The sequence below is a fragment of the Sinohyriopsis cumingii genome, chromosome 8 (genome assembly GCF_028554795.1).
Source record: "Sinohyriopsis cumingii isolate HCF-2022 chromosome 8, ASM2855479v2, whole genome shotgun sequence".
Lineage (NCBI taxonomy): Eukaryota > Metazoa > Mollusca > Bivalvia > Unionida > Unionidae > Sinohyriopsis > Sinohyriopsis cumingii.
Window position 1 is genome coordinate 88,889,600 of NC_142968.1, and position 20,617 is coordinate 88,910,216.

Below are 20,617 nucleotides of genomic sequence, written 5' to 3' on the forward strand. Positions count from 1 at the left end.
TGGTGAAGGTTCTGAATCTTTCTACTTTCTTTCACATTATACACCATTGCCTATTAGTCTCTGCTATGCACTTTGTTACATAAATAAGAAGTTGGTAGATACAGATTGTGTAAGTTACTGGCCTGTGATTTTGGCTTGCTAATTTAGGCTTGGTACTAGTGAAGGAGTTACTGAGCAGTTATCTCCCCTGAGCCATTGCTTGTTTTGTCTTTCAGTTGTGTACATTGAGTTGAATATCTGAATATCTAGTCAGATTAAGAAGTGGAAAAACTTATCCAGTATGTGTGTCTAGGATTAGTGCTTGGAGAATATGGTCAGGATTATTTTGTCAAACTTAATTCTATATAAATTCATCAAGCTGTCAATGAAAGAATAGGGGCACATAACGCTGTGTAAAAGTACAATGAATTCAGTCTTTATTGTTTGGTTGCCAATTTTCTTCAGTTTTGAGATTCATGCCGTGGAATAAAAGAGACTACAACCAAACAATATGCAGTGAAAGCAAAAACAAAGTACACATGAAACAAAGCAAGAAAAATTAAAATAAAAACAGGCATGGTTATGAAATAGAAAGATTGAAGTTGATGCAAAAAGATAAAATTTCATGTAAAACAAAGGAGACACAAACAAAATTCAAAAGCTGTATAATGTAAATAGTATAATAAAGCATAGCAAAATCAAACAAAACAAGCTGAAAACAACAGAAAGTGGCTAAAGTCAAATGAAACAATATGAAATGAAACAAGAACAGCTAACACTAGCAAAATGAAAATGATTACATTAGAATTAAAAAAATGTAGCAAACCATTCAAATGTTAATCAAATGCACTTGTCAGATGAAACAAACAATACAAATGATACAGTCAGATACTTAACAAAATAATATTTATTTGAAACAAATTAAAATCCAGCCTACTACAGGGCTTGAATTTAACACAAATTTCTTTGTAGCCAGAAGGACTAGTATATTGAGAAATTTACTAGTCCTGCCAAATCTTTACTAGTCCTGTTCATAAAACAATGTCACTCAACTTGCATGTACGTTTAACGATTCAATTTTAAAGTTTGAACAACCCGCAACAAAACTGGATATTTTCTGTGTGTTTGTTTTCGCGAATTGCGTACACCAGTTACACCACATAACATTCCTTTCTTCGTCATAATTCAGCCATTCCCTGTCTTTTGTCAGTTTCTTCTGAAACTTTCCATTATGCTTTTCCCTATCAAAAGAATTATTCCTCATCATTCTCATTCAGCTTTTGCTTTTTTTTCTCGGTGGCTGAACACCTTCTATCAAATGCCACATTTTCCCTGTCTTATAAAGAGGGAATTGTGCCTTGTTTTGAAATATGAGATGTTATAGTATAGCTGACACGAATTATTTAAAGCAAGAAAAGGAATGGCACAGTGTCCTTTATATAAGAAAGTCAGAGCAAGAAGCACGTGTCTTTGCCCCCTCCCACAATTAAATGACCTCTCCCTAACAAAGACTTCAGCGGATGTTCTGCATGATCAAAGCAGTGGCTATTGTAAACACTGTTATAAAATATTAGCATCAGAAAATAGTGTTAGTTTCAGCTTGGAAAAGGTGTGTTCCCATCAAACAAAGCCATCTGACACTCGGCACATTGTATTTAACAGCTCCAATTATGGTAACATAAGTTGTAAGTTTGGTAATTGTTCCTAATAATTGAACCTCAGTGTATTGTTGAAATTAATAATAAGGCAGAAAATTTTCAAATCATGGATGCCCATGTTCAGAGATTTTAATTCCCAACAAATGTATGGCATTCTGCTTGGATATCTCCACATGTATTCAATTATTTGTTCATTCTTGTAAGGGGAAAAATATAAAAAAAACTATTCTTATCATCATAGATAAAGTATTTGTATGGAAAGGATATGTCATTAACGTAATCGTAATAAATCGATCTAATTCTTATAATTATTTCAGTGGAAATGTAAAACAAAATATGTAGTTTCCTGTTTATGACTGTTGTTTCCTGTTTATGACTGTTGGAGCATTTGGGTAGCGAGCATAAAAAAAGAACCTTAAACAAAAAAACGTGCAAACTAATTGCTTTGAATAGTTTTTGCCGTGTTCTTTTGTGTGGTATACTGCTTTGTAATTTGTTACTGTGATCGAGTGACTAAAGTGTGATACCACGTCATTTTTTCATTTAATTCGTTATCAGATTAATTTGGATCAATTACCAAACTTCCATTGTTAATGATGGGGCCATAATTTGTGCTGTTAAGTGAAATGCACAAAATCAGATGGATTCTTGTTATAGAAATGCACCTTTCCGAGACAAAAATTGACTTCAACTTCTCATGCTAATATTTTATGAATGTTTACAATGGCCACTGCTTTGATTCCAGAGAACATCTGCTAAGTCAAGTCTTTATTAGGGAATGGCGTAAACAAACGCTGACTATTGATAACCGAAACTTACTAGCCCATCGGACTATTAACATTATGAAAGTTACTAGTCTGACAGGAAATTTGCTAGCCTCGGGCTTGCGGACTACTGTTAATTTTGAGCCCTGTACTAATCAAACAGAAAATGAAGAATCTTTTAATGAAGACATTTGTCATATGCAAATATAATATTCAAATGAACCAAACATGGTAATTTTGAATAATGAACTTGTGAAAAGAAGAAAGGGTACCACTGTATCATAAAGACAAGATTGTCTTTAGTTTAAGGTAGCTGTGAACATATGTAAGCAAGGTGGTTATTGATCTATATATATCATGGGAAACATCATGCAGATTCAAGAATTAGACTGGTATCCTTGAAGTTTATGAACATAGATATTGCTGCAGTATGGAATATACCAATGTGGTATCTTGTGGTCAGAAAGATATGGTGCACTTAGAAATCACTCTAATCACAACTGTTACAATATACATGTTTTATGAGTTTGTCCACCAGCGCAGGCTTTGTCACAAGCCATGGACAAAAATTTGTAAGTTCTTTTTGTAAAAGGAGTATTGTGAATTAAATGGCTTGCAGCGATGCAACCCAGGCATACCAAAGATTTGTGTATCAGAGCAACAGCTTTTGGTTTTATCAGCATGTTTAATTTGTGGCAATTTTAGTCTCTAATCCAAAGGTACATGTACTTGAAGCAAGCTTGATTCTAAAATGTGTTCAGCGTGAAAATAGTGTTGTCTGACGGAAGACAGCTGGTTTTATGAACTTCAAATACATGTCCTGTGAGATAAATGTTTAAGAATAAGCTATTGTTTGTACTTTGAAAAAATGAGAGCTTTTGTACCTAGCCCATGAATTGGTAATGATCTTCAGCTTTACAGTGTTGATGATCAGGGTGTCATTTTTATTGTGGAGAGATTTTTATTTTCAGTGGGATATCTTATACATTTCATAATTGTGTCAAACCTGTTAAGAGCTAGAGAATGTAAAGATGCTGTATGTTTTGTCTGGCATGTCAGTGTTATGCTCACCCGTGGTCACTGTCATTTTCACATCTGTGCAGCTTGGTCAAATTTGTTGACTCCAGCAGATACTTCTGTAAGTATGTAATCAATTTTCACAAGAAAAATGTTGCTAATTTATTATCAGCAGACTTATTTAATTGTTTTCTCTGATTGTTGCCAACCTTCACACAAAGCATGTCATTGTAATCCAATTATTGAGCACATAATGTCTAGACAAAAAAAAAGTGAAATTCATCATGTAATAACCTTCAAGTTTTTTTGTAGAAATAGCAATCAGCAATCATCCCATTGATAGGTGCTGAGTAGCTTTCAAGAAATGGAACTTTGACTAAAATGGATTATGCTATACACAATTGTTGGAGATCTTAAGAGATATGTTGAGTTCTAATTTCAAGCTGCCATTACTAGATGTGGTTTAGAATCTCTTCTTAAAGTTGCTTCTTTTAAAACATATTCATTTGATAAAGTACATACTACATTAGTAGTATTATTCTATTCTGAGAGAATAAATGAATACCTCTGAAATAGGAACAGTTATATATGACATTCCCAGCCACTCAAGACATCCACCCTTCTTCTTTCTCTCAGTACCCTGTGATCTTTCACATTGTGTGGAGAAATGCTAATGTACCAATGGCAATCTATCAGTTATCCCTCACTTTTATGTGGAAAGTGGTGATAAGTCCATCGATCTGTCCATCGATCATACTTTCATGTCTGCTCTTCAACTAAAACTTTGACCATCTTGACCAGAATCTGTGTTGCATTTGACATTGATAATCTATGTCTCAGTTCAGTTTCTTCACTTGCCCATGAAGATGTGATGTAGTCCTTTTGAGATACTAATGCACATTGTACATGGCAGCAAAATGGTCACAAATTTCTATTTGTCTGCATGTCCACAATTATAGACATGAAAATTATGTGCATTTTGAATTCTTCTCTTTGTACATGGAGGGTTTTCTATAGATGCTTTGTCTCTTTCACCTGCGGTGAATACATATTGCAAAGGGAGAGATTTATAGATCTGAAGTATACTGTGAATTGGAAAACCCTGGTGTGTGGATAGATTATTGTCTTTCTTGTGGCACTGCAGGGACTGTTATTTAACATTATCTTGGCCACAACCTCCATATGTCTTTTTTTTCTTCTTTGATTTATATAATAAGCAATTGCTTATCCTAGAAAAAACTTTGAATAAATCTTTAAACATCAGTAAAATCGTAAATGGATGTACTCGGTGACAAAAAAACATTATCTTTTCATGACAGTTAATTACATAATACCAGTTACCTTTGTATTATAACCAAAAATCAATAGATATTTTTCAAAAGAGACTGAGATAACCAGACCAGGACCAACATAACAAAAAGATTATCATTTTGGAAGATTTCTCTTGAAGGACTGGTGGGTAAAATGTTAATATTCATCTGTCTTTCATTAACATTCTAGTTAAAATTATAGCACACCTGGTCTAAGGCCAAGTGAGCTTATTGTATGCCTTTGTTAATCATTTTTGTGTCTCTGCATTTCAGGTTCGTCAAAACTAGTTTTTATCACTATATAGGGCATATTTCTCATCAGAGTTTGTAACTCTGGCATGTAAACATTTATTATCAAGATCTCAGACAAAAAATATTGATTATACCGTCATACATGATAATGACATGGCACGGTATCTGACAGCTGATCTAGCTACCACACGAAGCTGTATTCATGATCACGTTTTGATCAGACTTGGTAAATAATCACATATCATCAAGATCTTCTACAAATTTGATTAGGAGTAAGATTTTCATAATTATATTAATGAGACGGTCTGGTATGAAATTGATTCAGCTTGATATTGCTCTCAGGACTGTGTTGCTGAACCGATTTATTTTGATAAAACTTGGTAATTGTATCATCTAAATTTTTAGGTAAATTTGATTTAGTCCTGCTCCCAGTCTGCCATATGAGTATTCCTTGGTCAATTTGCTAGATAGTACAGTAGTAATGACCTTCCATGATTGTTGCTAGCAGGCTTTTATTTTATTTTATGAGCACGATCTACACTTATGAATCAGATGATTGGAATTTGATTTGCATTGTTTGTCATCACTTGTAAAAATGTATTACTTTACAGAACTTCATGAAATTAAACTGAGATGATCAAGACGTGGCATTTTTATGAATAATTGTGCAAATTGATGAATTTGGATAACTTGTTTTACTATGGTTATTTTTTTTCCTTTGCTTATCATGAGACATAGGAATCACTTTTTTGGTGGCATTGGTATCAACATTCAAACTTATGTTAAAGTTTTCTGAAAGTTTTAACTGAAACTTGGATAAATTAATGATATTAACCTAACATTTGTATCCTGTCATGATAGTGTTTCTGGTCTTGACTATAATGGCAGCATTAGGGGCATCAACATTACGAGTCAGCATTCAAGTATTTCAGAGTTGTATATTATTTTCAAAGCTTGATAGAGCCACCTAAACCTTGTACGTAATGTAACTACGGTGGCTGCACATTTGTGATATCACCATTCTGCTCTGAAAAGCTGGTCTTATTAAATGAGTTGCCTTTTGAGGGGGATAGAATGGTAAATTTCTTTTATTTAATTGTTAGGCATTGTGTCCTCTGAAGTGTGTGTGTGTGGGTCATATCTTGAAAGTCCCTCTTGAGTGAGAGACCACTGCAAATATCTAAAATTTTACCCAGGTATATTAAAATTGTAAATTTTGTTCACAAGTGATACACCTTATTAAATTGACATGCATTAAAGATTAGAAATTTTGTTATGTAATTTGGAGTATACACTTAACAGTATTGCATAAGATTGGCTTGTTAACTGCTCAACTGTTATTCATGAGGCAGGTGGGAAATGTCAGTTCCACCTGTGTCTCTTGTTTAAGGGGGCACAGTCATGACTTACAGCAACATTTATTGCAAGAGAATTTATTATTTGACAGAATTTTTCCAAAGGTTTCAGTGATGTTGTGAAGCATCCCTAATACAGTTTTGTACAATGTTTGAAGAAAATGTTTGCTTGAACTGGGGCAAAGTTATTTGAAAATAAACCTGCATTATCCTGTTTGCTTTTGCTCCCAGCATTTTTTTCATTTTTGTAACAGAAGGTGTTATAAAATTTTGTTTAAAAAAACTAAGGTTGATTGATTAAATTCAATTTACTGTATTAGTTGTCTTGGAATCACTTTCAGATTGATAGGACTTTTTGATGTGACAATATCTTCATGTATGATGAAGTGTAATTTAAAATAGAAACTTTACCAGTAGTGTTGCAGGTATTTGTAAAAATGTAATTAAAGAAATATAACACTAAAACTGGACATTTTATGCTCTTCCTTTCATTGGGCAGATAGGAGCTGTTCATTTAACAGAATTTGCAACTTGTTTGTTTGAAGTAATCAGAAAAACAAGAAACAGACCCTGATTTGCTGGTGCATTATGCAGTGGCAGATTTGGGCAGATGGACTTGAGTTAAAATTGAGTACATACAGAGATTATATATATATATATATATATATATATATATATATATATATATTCACTTCATTATAGAGACTTATTGGTAAGATCATTTCCATATTTTTTCATTATTTATTTTTACCTGTGCCATATAAATAATTATATTTTCACATTTGAAAATAGAAGATTTCCTATCATGCCATTCAATGCTTGATTGTTATGGCAACAAAAGTTTTACCTACAGAAAAAAAATAAACAAAACAGAACTTTGTGAGCTTAAACAAATGAATGGAAGTTGTCTTACATTGATAAAGAATTTTGACCAGAAGCCATTCACTTCTTTGTGAAGTTATTTCCCCATACTTCCTTAGCAACAACGATTTACCCACTGCAATGTATTGCTGAACTGGACTTGCGTTGTTTTGTTTAGTTTACAGAATAAAAAGATGTAATTTACTGCAACAGATTAAGTTAACCCAATCTCACTGCTTTCTTAAATCACATGTATTCCTAGGAACAGATTATGAAAGTTATTTGAATTTATGAAATCAGGTGAGTGTGTTGTGCAGAAGAGTGAGTTTAATCATCCTAACTTCAATTCTAGAGCAAGTTTGGTATGTAATAAAGTAGAAAATTTTCTTTTCTTATGTTTTTTGCTGGATATATTTTATCCTGTTGGACCAGAAATGATATATTTTAACTTGTGGCCTGCAACTGTTAAAATGTCGCATTTTGGTTAAAAAAAACAATTGAAATTATCCAGTACATGTATTAACATAAGAAAAAGAGAATATCCTCTCTATCACCTTCTCTGTACACACACACATACACACACACGTGCATACAGATTAGAAAGTTAGTAAGTTACGAGCAAGATTAGAAAGTTACTAGCATTTGTAATGATTCTGTCCTGTAGGGAATACTAAATCCTTTTCTGTCTGATAATACTGGCATCTCTCTCCACTTGCAGATAGCTGGGAATAGATTCTTAATTTCCTGTATAATTTTACACCAATCTAAATTCCACTTAGTTACAGGAAGTAATCTTCTCAGGAGGAAAACTAGTATTGGATTATTATCCCCCAGCATGAGTTGCAAAATAGTTATTGATATTTCAATTTGGCAGTCATATATCATTTTGTATTATGGCAGGTTACACTGATGTCTGTTTCATTTTTTTATTATGCCATTCATAACTGCATGCAGTACGAATGTATCAGTTTCATAGACGAAGATAACATTCCCATCTCTAATCAAATGTTTTTTTATATTCAAGCATGTAATTGGAAATGTATTCTTAAATTGAATACAGATGATAGCAGCCATTAAAGATGAGATCGTGGATCACTTTATTAATTGCAACTTCAAAACTCTTATTTTGCTATCTGTACAAATGTTTTAAATTATTTTTGCCTTTGCTTTGATAGAAGTCAGTAGGCAATCAGACTTTTACATCTTAATAGCTTTCCCATGTTAGGATTCTTTTGATTGATTTTGAGCCTGCAGAACTACTGCTAACGTGGGGAAGTTAACTTTTTCATTAGAGTATGATGCATGACTTGCCTACTTGCTGTGAGCAGATTGGTCTTTAAACTAATTCCAGCTTATGACAGAAGATTGATGGACTTGCACTATCATACGAATCATATAAATCGTTGAGGTTTCTCTGGCAAAATAAATAAAAAAATATTCTGACCTGATGATTTTTTAATTGAAATTTCTACAATTTTTAGCTCACCTGGCCGTTAGGCCAAATGAGCATGTGGTATGACTCTGTTCTACCCTTCAAATATGGCCACCACAATCAAATACACGTATGATAAAACTACGTCTTCTCAAGAATATCTGCACAGAATTTTATTATAAATTTGACAGAAAACAGAACCTTTCAAGTTTTTAAAATTTGTGCTAATTCACTTCAGATTAGGCCACCACTACTAAAAATAGAAAAATCTCTGTTAAAATAGTAAAATGAACTTCCTTTTAGTGCTTCTTTAGAACAAGCAATCTTGACAGAAAGCATCTATGCTTAAAGACCTTTCAAGTTTTTACACCCATAGAAACTATTTAAATATCTTCTAAAAAACAATAGAATTTTACCAAACTTGAAAGAAAAGCATCAAGGCACAAGGACCTTTCAGATTTATAGAATTAATGTTTATTTACCATCATATGTGGCCTCTGTTGCTAAAAAGTAAAGCATGTGAATGACTTCTTTTCAAAAATTGCAGAACAAAATTTAACCAAATTTGACTGAAATCAAATAGGTGTAGAACTAGATGTCTTTAAAATGTATTATGATTGTTGTTGTTTTGGGGTTTATCACTGTTTTTCAGCAGGTGATAGGCACTACTGTGGTGGCCAGTATATCTGGTGGAAGAAAAACACAGAAAAATCATGTGAAGAACCACTGATCCATGGAAAGCTACTGGCAAGCATTCTCACATACTCACACTGGCTGAGCCTGAGACTTGAACCCATGCAGATAGAGGTGAGATGTGGGTAAAGTTGATTGCCTTAGACTACTTGGCCACTTGGGGCCCCTTACAATTTGTAAAAATGATTCTCGCTTGCCATTTTTACTAAAACATGTTTTTCTTTCCATTTTGTATGTTAAAACAAGTAAGCTATAATAAGGACAAATGGGGTCACAGGTTTGGGATTATACTGAGTTCTCCTGCTTGCCAAAACATATAAAGCAGAATTGGAACAAAATGAACAAACCAACAAAAAACAACATGATTCATAGATGTAGATAAAACAAGTTATTTAATTAGCAACATACACCCTGTGGATTAAATATAATGTCATTTTGTATTGATAAAAGATATTGAAATTTAACAAGTAACACTCAGAGTAGATGAAATAAATTATAAGATTAGGTTTAAAAAAAAGAACCCAAAACAAATGAGTGCATGAAATCTTGGGAATAAATTTGCTACAATGCATTTTATATCCCATCAAAAGCAACCCAAAGTCACCAAATATCTAAAATTGTATTGACATTTTAAAATGTATGAAATCGCTGTTGTTTTAATATTATTACATCTATATACATTATTTTATGGCAATTCATATATTAATACAATTAATAATAAATTATTTCTGGTTTATATTTTTGTTTTTACTTGTAATATAATACAGTAACTATCTATTATTTTAATTTGTTGTTTTGTATTTTGAAATGTGAATAATAATAAAACCAATGACAAAGTATTTTTTTTTATATATACCAGAAACAGTTCCATATTAAATTACTGTCAATAATCCAAATATTCATACCCTCCATCTTTCTGGACTCTGACCATTGAGATTTTCTGTCCATAAAAAAAGAATGAAAAAAGAAACAAATGAATTCCAGATTTATGAATGTTGTGACCAGACTGCATTTAATTTAATTCATAGGTTACAGTATTAGACACCCACTATTAAGTATTTCTCCAAACATTTTTAGCAGCTTCTTGACATAATATGGCTATCAATGCCTTGTATCAAACATAAACTATGTACGTAATTGAGACGAGAGAACATATGTAATTGTTTAACATCATGTTGTTGAGTAATTCAGACATGGTATTTTCTTCAAAGGAATACAAATTTGTGTGAAGATGAAAATCTTATTCCAATCAATATAACACCTTTTTCTGGCATGAAACTGCAAGCATCCCTATGATTGTTTGTAGGTTTATAATATGCATTATATCAACTGAGTGAGCCAAACTTTTCCTTGTACTCCAGTTTCACAAGTTTTCCTGTTAGTTACCAGGTGAGCATTAATGGGTCATTTGGGCCTCTTGTTAATTTATATAAAAAAATCTTCAAATTGTTTTTATGGCCAGTACATTTCTGTGGTTAGCTTTTTCCAGTACCATGTGTTTCATGTTTAAGTTGGCATTTTTTGTGGAGATCTAATTCACTAAATATTTAAAAAAAAAACTAAATGGTAGAAGGCAACTGCAAAAAACTAAAATAATAATGAATAGGTACTAGCTTAAAGTGTTTGATTTTAATTACACTGTAACATGCATGTACATTTAGTTATTCCAGCTTATCTTGTATTAAAGCAGTAGAGAAATAAAGGTAGAGTTAGTGATAGTTAAGGTAGAGTTAGTGATAGTTACAATAGAGTTAGTGATAGTGTTGGCAATCTTAACTTCTGTACAATAAATACTTTCCTTCCTTCTCCTAATCTTATCAGACCTTGTTCACCCAGATTTCTAGTAGGTCTGTTCAGCATTTTTCAGGTATTACTGGCAATATGGAGGGAAATTGCAGCAAAATATTACAATTAACTGAAACCATGTGTACATATTACCAATAGGCTTCAGTATTGTGCTACTTCATTAGTCAAGATTTGGTAGAAGTTAAGAGATTATTCATTGTACTGAAATATTATATGTGCTTAGCTTGTATGGACACATGTTCAAATTCACCATAACATTTAAGTGTATTAGACTTGAATCAGCAAAGCATTTAATTGCATTAGGGTTGATTCAGCATAACATTTGATTGCATTAGACTTGATTCAGCAAAGCATTTAATTGTATTAGACTTGAAATAGTATAACATTAAATTGTATTAGACTTGAATCAGCAAAGCATTTAATTGCATTAGACTTGAATCAGCATAACATATAATTGTGTTAGACTTGAATCAGCATAACATTTAATTGTGTTAGACTTGAAATCAGCATAACATTAAATTGTATTAGACTTGAATCAACATAACATTAAATTGCATTAGACTTGATTCAGCATAACATTTAATTGTGTTAGACTTGAATCAGCAAAACATTTAATTGTATTAGACTTGAATCAGCAAAGCAATTAATTGCATTAGACTTCAATTAGCATAACATTAAATTGTATTATACTTCAATCAGCATACAATTTAATTGTATTAGACTTGAAATAGCATAACATTTAATTGTGTTAGACTTGAATCAGCAAAGCATTTGATTGCATTGGAGTTGAATCAGCAAAGTATCTGATTGCATTAGACTTGAATCAGCATAACATTTAATTGTTAGACTTGAATCAGTGTAACATTTTAATTGTATAAGACTTGGAATCAGCTTAACATTTGGTAGTGGAACTTGCTACCAAGACAGAAAAATCTCTTGCATAAATATGAATCAGAATGTGAGGATGCCCTTGATCAAAATGCCTGGTAATATTTTAATATTTGAGTGCTTCACAAATTTCTGTAGTAAAATTGACAAAAAATGTACATGTCATAATACTTGGAACCGGGATTCCATCCATGGGGCACCATCCAGTAGAAGACCTTTTGGGCTTATCATGAAAGAAATGCACTGTCATGAATTTATCAGTGACTCTTCTTCAGGAGTGCAGAAGAAGAGTTCAACTTAATACGTAAATATGATTTAAATTCAACATGTGCTGACAGATTTAGCTTTTTCCTTGTCATGTTTCTTACTTTTGTAAATGTAGAGAGAGAGATAGAGAGGGGATACTTGCTTGAAATGATTAAATAAATTATGTACATGTACAGTATTTCATCAGATGGGTGAAAAACTCATTATTTTCGTAAGTGACAAAGCTGTGAGAGAAAATACTGAAGCCTTTCACCCACAAGATTAAATAGATCCAGTATTCACTCAGAGCAGCAAACTTTATTACTTTTTTATATTCAAACATATTGGCTATCAATATATATAACAGATTGAAGTAGTAGATTTCTTCGATATCCCATGTGATAATGTCAGCAGTTTGCCATTTATGTTCTGCTGTGTTTTATGTATATTTACACAGAAAATATCAGTAGTAACTTAAAACCTGTCTTGAAAGACCACGTCTTCTGCCAAAACACTGTGAACTCGGAAGACAGGTGGTCACTTATAACAGGTCACAGTGTTATATAATCAGTAAATTTGTGCATTGAGAATATGGTCTCTCAAGACATGTGGTTGCGGCGGTTCGAGTCTTGGATTCAGCCAATGTGGGTATGTGAGAAAGCTTGCCAGTAGCTTCTCATGGGTCAGTGGTTCTTTCCGGGGTTTTCTTCCACCATTAATACTGGCCGCCATGTATAGCCTATTGTGTGCTGAAATATGGCGTTAAACCCCACAACAATAACAACAAGACAGGTGGTCTCACATAGCAGTGGTCTCTCAAGACAGGTTTTAATGTAATGTAATTCTCCTTTCCCACTTAAGGTAAAATAGCACATTGAAAAAATAATTTAAGGTAAAAGTATATGCACATTGTGGGATTTGAACTTTGATCATTTGCATACTAGGTGGTCATACTAATACTGCTAGACCACACAAGTGTCTGAAGATAGCTCAGCTATCTTGGTCATAATGTTGATTTTTATTGACAGGACAGTGAAATTATGTTTTTGGTTTTCCACTCCAGTGAATTATCAAAATTATTCCCACAGAAAATTTAGTAATCATGGCCTATAATTAAAAAAAATCATGTTGTAGTTATTTACTAAATTCAGAATGGCATTTTCAATGCTGATATCTTTGCCGTAGTTACATGATTTGAAGTCTTCCATCAAAATGGTAGACATCTTCATCATCTTGTGAGAGTCCTTTATCTGTTATTTTATGGAAATCAGTTTCCTCAGGAGGCAGACTTCTGTACTCCCTTAGAGGTCTCTTTGACTGTCCATGGTTTTGCTGGGATCTAAATTTAAAATCTGCAAATGCTTGTGATGGCATTTGTTGAATATATTCTTTCTCCTTTTTCTCAATTGTTTCAACCTTAAAATCATTTTTCTGCTGACTTCCAAAAGAAGTTTCATTGTATTGTCCTGACTTTGAAGCATTTAGTAAAAGTTTCTGACTTTCATGAATGCTTGTAAATGACTTTGATTTAGGGAGCGTAGAGCCTCTTGTCACAAATAATTTAAATGATTTTTCTCCTTCAGTTACCAATTGGAAGTCTCTGTGTGTGTTATTGAGCAGGGGGGTTGACAATTGGCTACTTGTTTCTAAAGAAATATATCTTCCAGAGGATATCTGTTGTGCTTTTATTAAACACTCATCACTTTTTGCCGTCGTCATGGAAAATTTGTTCATACATTTGTGTCTCATCTTATATTTCTTGTCATTGTCAGAATCTTCGTCACTTATTTCTATTTCGGTATTCATGTCATCCATTTCTACATCGGAGTCCTGTTCACTTTTCTGAAGAATAAACACTGAATTTTTCTTGCGGCAGAATACGATGATAGCCACCGTGATTGATATTGTGATGGCCATAAAAATTAGCATCAGTACGAGAAGCATTATTTTGTGATGCTTGCGATTTTGTAGAATTTCTTCAGTGTTCAGCAAGGATGCAGTAATATTGCTGATTCTCGGTTGTGTTGAATTAATGACTGCACTGTGATTGCTGATTAATTCATCCGATGTATTGTAAATGCTTAACTTGACTGCATTTGTTACATTGAGCAAATAGAGGAGGTGTTTTGGGAATAAATAAATATTTCCACTGTTCTTTGGCTTGTGGCCTGTATTATTCAGTAATTGAAGTAATATCATTTTGTATTTTATTGGATTTTTGACTTGAACATAAAATATATTTTTGGATGTTTATTCTAGGGAGAAGTGAATTTCAGTATCTCTGGTTTATGACAGCTCTCTAGTTGTAGCACAGTTTTAATGGACGTAAAATCTTATCACATATGTGTCTTTTTAGTTGCAATCCATTAATCCTTGTTTATGCTGGATAACTTGGTAGTTTATGCCTAAGTTATGACTGACACATGTCAGCAATTAATGTTTTCCTGTGTACATACTGATGTGTTAGACATTACAAGCTGTTGCATACTAGCTGAAGTAGTTCTTGATGTGTTGATGGAACAGTAAATTTCAGTTGTAACGTAGCAGTGTTAATGGCCCTCTATTGTTGGTTACAGTGACATCCACATAGTTTTGATTCCTTGTTACCTGGAAAAAATAATTTGAAAAATGTCAGTATAAAGTCTTTAATATAATTGGTGCTAGTAATAGTAGAAAGTGATAATTTGTATCATGAGAAAAGAGGATACTTTAAAGTAAAATTTATGAATTTATTTCAAGAATAAATAGAAGAATATTCGGACTGCTTTGAAGTTTTATTGCAAAATATAAAAGCAGAGAAACATGGTTTTGGGCAGCAGTCTCCACATGCAAGTGAAAAGCTTGAAGTGATGGCGTTTTTAAAAAAAAACACAAACCGTGTGATTGTGTCAGCTGTAGATTCTTTGACCAATAATCAATTTGTTTATTATTTGTTGTGTTTAATCTACAAAATTATTAATTAAAGGTTTTTCTTCTTTTCTGCTCATAAGACAGTTTCTCGTCAGACAATTAAATGCGTGCAGGCCAGTTTAATTGATTTAGCTGCAGGCAACCAGGCAAATGAGACAATAGTTTTGTATGTTTAACAAGATAGGCATTCATGCACTAAACTTCTGTTCTTCAGATACATTAATGTGTCCATGATGTTACTATAGTCGCATGGCACAGACGGCTCAATAGATTAAATACACGAATGTGTCCATGATGTTATTATAGTCGCATGGCACAGACGGCTCAATAGATTGGTGTCATGCTTCTTGAGGACACATGAGGAATATGTGACCTTGTCTAATATTGCTTGTGTTAATGAATGTGTTCTTATGCATGGAATGATTTGGGAAATACTCCTTTAATCCAATTATAAAATTGATTAGTATGAAAGTACTTGAACTGGAAAATAGTCAGGAGCAACCAGTATTATCTTCCTAGAGTAACAAAACATATTTTCAGCAAATGTGTTTTTTATTATTTGTTAACCTTTTTAAACAAGATATATTTTTTAAAAATATGTCAGACTTGTAACAAAATGGTAATAATTTCATCATAAAATTAGTAAGTGGGAAGGAAAAGGGCTCCATGATTTGAATGTGGGGAAAGAATTGTAACCTGTACATTTTGTTAAGTGTTCCTTGAAGGGAAAGAGTGCATATTGAGTAGTCAGTGCAGAAGTAATGTAATTAATTTTATGTATGTCTGTTTTAAGTCTGGTGCATTATTTCAAGGCATTATCTATCCTTCTGTCTATCCATACATTGATCTCTTAGCATCTGCTTTTCTCATCCATAATGTTTGGAGAGATTTTGATGTCAGTTATGTTGCATAAAATAACTTCCCCCACCCCATTCACCTCCAGGTGATAGTGACTATGTAATTGAAAGTATAATTCGGTGACTTGTGGCATTGTCTATAGTTTAATGTTTGAAACGCTGAAGATATTTTAATGAAACATTGTACAAATATATATCTCATACGGAGACAGTGTGTCACATGCCATAGCCATGCATCAGGCCTTAGGGTCAAGATGCACCAAGAGAAAATGTAATTCCAGCAACTTGTTTGGACCATAAGTTGTAAATGAATATGATATAATGAAACATTAGCCAGTTATATATCTTGTATAGATTGTGTTTCACATACTGTAGCCATGCCAAAGGCAATGCCTTCTGGTGAAAGTAAAAGAAGGGGAAAATTTATATCAGAGATCACTATCCATGCAGAGGAAAATGTTTTAAATAGTGAGGACATTTTGTTTAAACTTTGTCTTGTTGTATATCTTAATTTTAAGTTTCTTGCCTATTCAGTTACACACCCTGCCCTTAAGGCCAAGGTCACATTAAAGGATAACATTAAGGCAGTGACCTGTTTCATTGTCCAGTCTGTTAGTTTTAATCCCCTATAGTTATTTTGGAGAAACTTGACCCAGGTCAACAGTTTGTCAGATAGCAGTCATATTCCTAACTCAGATGTTAAGATCTTTAGGACTCAAGGTATTAATTCAACTACAATAGTAAACATATGGAAACACTATCATATTCAAAATTCAATAACTTAAAATTTCTGGGTGCTGATGATGAGACCTATAATTCTCCATGCACATCTAACCTTGGTGCAAGCTTATGTGCAGAGAACACCATATGAGCTGCAGCATTTTGTTTATCTATATGTGCATGAAATACATGTTATTGATTCTGCACCAAATGAATCAGGTGCTACTTTTATTACTGAGTACTCTTGAGTCAAGCCTGTAAAAATACTAAAATTGCATCAGTAGAAATTTATCTATATTTTTTTAAAATTACATATAGGATAAGTTCTCAAAAGATATTTTTACTAAAATTTTAATTTTCATTATTAACCAATTATGGACCACCAGACCTGTAAATTCTCTATTATTTGTTCACCCATTTCTAGACTGGTTCACAGTTCTTCCATATAATTAGTACCGTGTGTCCTTTAGCAAGGAAGATGTCCCTTGGCAGATGTATCATGTAACGTCTTGTGGTACTTTTTCCAAACTTTACGGGAGAAGCACATAACTGCTGTGTTGCTCACACCAAATGATCATATTCTCAGAAATGTTAAATCTAATTGAACTAGCATTTTAAATCATAAATTGAAGAAATATTGGATTAATTGAACGACAATAGTCATGCAAAAAAATGCAATGTTTCCAAAACTATGGAAATTTGATTTATAACAATTTTGCAATAATTATTTATGTTGATTTTGTGCATTAATTGTTATTCAAAATTATTGTAACTGCAGGATTGCAATTTTGTTTTAATAAGGGAACTTTTTTTTAATTAAAAGAAAGATTTTGAAATTAAATTATACAGACATGAAATATTAACTAATTACCAAATTTCTGCATTATTTGTCTGGTAAATTTTGCAAGAGCATATTTGTGTATGATGATGGTCAGGGGCTGACTGCATGGACATTTCAATACCAGCTGTACTTGATATACATTCTTATCTTCTAAAATTGTGTTTTGAGATAAAGTGGCAAATTATATACAGAATGAATGAAACAAACAAAATAAGAAAACAGACACAAAATCATGGTTTCACAAGAATACTTTTTTCCTTCACATGTGATAATTTTCTCAAAAACTTTAATTTTTATAGTTCTTTTGAAGAAAAAAATGATAATTATTACAAGTCTGTTTAAATTTTAGAGGAAAGACTAAACTGAATTATAAATAATTACAAGTTGTTGATTTACTTTTGATTTAGTTTTAGTGCATTAGAGCCAAAAGGAGGCTGTATTATCATTTGAACTATCTATAATATTTACATCAATTACATGTCTAATTTGATTAGTTCATACCAGTATTAACTCTAATTTGATTAGTTCATACCAGTATTAACTCTAATTTGATTAGTTCATACCAGTATTAACTCTGTTTTAAGTAATAATCATCCCTAGCAGTTTTATCCTTACTGGTGATAGACCAGAAGAGCTTTTGGGATGGCTTGTTGGTTGTCATCCATGTTAGGTCTTTCCATTAGCCATAGTTTGTTATCATTACTCCTCCTAAATTATTGGGATGATTCCCATGAAATTGTACACACACATGTTCATACCAAGGTCTGGCTGGACTAGAATGAAAATGGTGGTGCTCAGACATTCAGTAAGACCATCACAACATCCATCTTGAAAATCTTTTTTGTTGCTACTCCTTTAAATGGAAAGTCACATCAATATGGGGTTTTCCACTGATGGCTAATTATGATGTTGAGTTGGTCCTGAATAAATATGGTCAAATCAGACTTCAAATATTGCTGCCATGGCAGCCATCTTGAAAATGTTCCTGTTGCTACTCCTTCAAAATGGAAAGTCATATTGACATAGGGTTTTCATCAGATGGCTTCCAGCATAGTCTAGTTCATTTTGAATGAAAAATAGGTCAATTTGAAATGGTGGCCATCTTGAAGCATTTAATTGTAGCTGTCCTCCAAAATTGATGTTCATATCAACATATGGTTATCACCAAATTCGGTCTTATTATATCTAGCTGGTTCAAAATGAAATTTGTGCCACCCAGATTTTCAATATTGCTGCCACAATGAACATATTTAACCTCTTGTTGCCAATTCTACAGAATGGATAGTCATACTGACATGAGGGTTTCACCAAAAATCTAATGGTATCTAGTTTTTCCTCAATGAAAATGGTGCTGATCATAATCATAAAGCTAGCATGGCTGACACAGTGGCTAATTTGAAAATCTGAACACTCAAGAATATCAGACATGGTTTCATCAGTCAGCCATAAGAAATCGACTTATCTTGAATTTCTGGAAATTCATTTTGGACAGTACAGGAGAGCATATGTCCTTTCAATGGACTCTTGTTTTTGGTGGTGGTGGTTTGTGGATGTTGGGGGGGGGGGCTTTTTTCCTCCCAGTTTGCCTTATACATTATTGATACTTGAATTTCTGTCCAACCATTGGACTCATTTTTATTGATATTTTCTAGTCTCATTGTTTTTATTAAGATTTTTGTATCACTGGGTTAGTGCCTTGGTTGTTATTCAGCAATCCATATTAATTTTGATGGTTAAAGAAAATTGCTGAATATTTGCTCTTTTGTTTTCAACAGACAAAATGTTCAAAACATTGCTAGGATACGCTCCTGATTTGTTCATTCTTTTGTTAAAGAACAGTTCAGTTTGAAATAGAGACAACATTCACAGACCTATTTTTTTTGGGAAATAGAGACAAAGTTCACTGACCTAATGTTTTACAACTAAAGTTTTCTGGATTTTTCGAGAGCTATAGAATGTTTCAGCTTGAAACAAAGACTGTTCACAGACACAAAGTTTTCCAACTCTTAATTTTCAGGATTTTTCTCAAAGAGGAATTAAGTTCTGCTAAAGCTTAAATAGTTGCCCTTTTATATCAGTCAGCAGCCTTTAAAATGTTACATATAGACACATTTGTCTTTCTTTCTGTGTAATGCTTGCCAAACAGGAGGTCACAAATTTGAAACTTGTGGCAGCATCCAACATTTCCTTTAAACTCACTAATACCAATTTTTATTTTTTTTTAATTTATACTTTTAAATTTTTTTTATATGTGAAACTTCTTTTTCGACTCCAGCCATAGGACAGGCAATTAAGCTAGTGCATGTATTTAGATATCTAGTCAGTTTTAAAATCCGAAAAGGAAGATATGCTTCTACCTTTAATACATTTTTAATGACTGGTTTGAATTTTATTCCAATGAGAATTAGAACTCTCCTACTAAAGACCTTGAAAATAGCCTAAAATAAATGCCAAACTTAACCGAGGTGTGATAAACAGGCAATGGATAGATTGGGGCAGCACTGTATGCCCTACTACCATCATGGTGGGACATACAAAATATATTTATGAAAACGTGTTTATTACTGCATATTTTAAGTCACATTGCATTACATAATCGGTCTTTTTAGCTGCATCATATATCACCAGGATGTACATTGTCAAACAAGTTCCATATTGATTATTGTTCTAACTTTATTTTTCTTAATGCATTAACTTGTCTTGCAGTGGCTTAGCTAGGTTGCTTATGAACAGCAGAGGCCTTTATTGAAAAATGTTAAGCCAGTCTTGAGAGACATCTCCTTTTGTTCACAAAATGTGGCTTCCTAAAAGTAGGTGGTCACTTACTAGGTTATTGATAACAAATGAAAAATTTGGTTCATCATGACAGTTGGTCTTCCAAAACAGAATCCTTTCGGTTTCAGCTGGCCTTTTTCATTGGACAGGCATGTTATTTTTCCAGTCCTAATTTTAAACATCTTTTTCTTGATTACTGTGATTTGCTTTGTTGTACAGTTTTGCAGGCAGCACAATTGGGCATGGGTAGTCA

The 20,617-nt window shown here is 32.8% G+C and overlaps 2 protein-coding genes across 2 annotated transcripts in view; one reads left to right on the top strand and one right to left on the bottom strand.

Annotated features, from left to right (window-relative positions):
* LOC149794100 (centrosomal protein of 78 kDa-like) overlaps positions 1-20,617 on the top strand; it is a 122,913-nt gene that overhangs the window by 14,818 nt on the left and 87,478 nt on the right. The gene's annotated exons all lie outside the window — the stretch shown is intronic.
* The window catches only part of LOC149794101 (uncharacterized), a 40,061-nt gene continuing 29,138 nt past the window's right edge, over positions 9,695-20,617 (bottom strand). Inside the window, exon 2 of the mRNA XM_089968071.1 lies at positions 9,695-14,868. Coding sequence (XP_089824197.1) covers positions 13,447-14,460 — 1,014 coding nt within the window. The 5' untranslated portion in view covers positions 14,461-14,868 and the 3' untranslated portion in view covers positions 9,695-13,446. The remainder of the gene's footprint in view (positions 14,869-20,617) is intronic.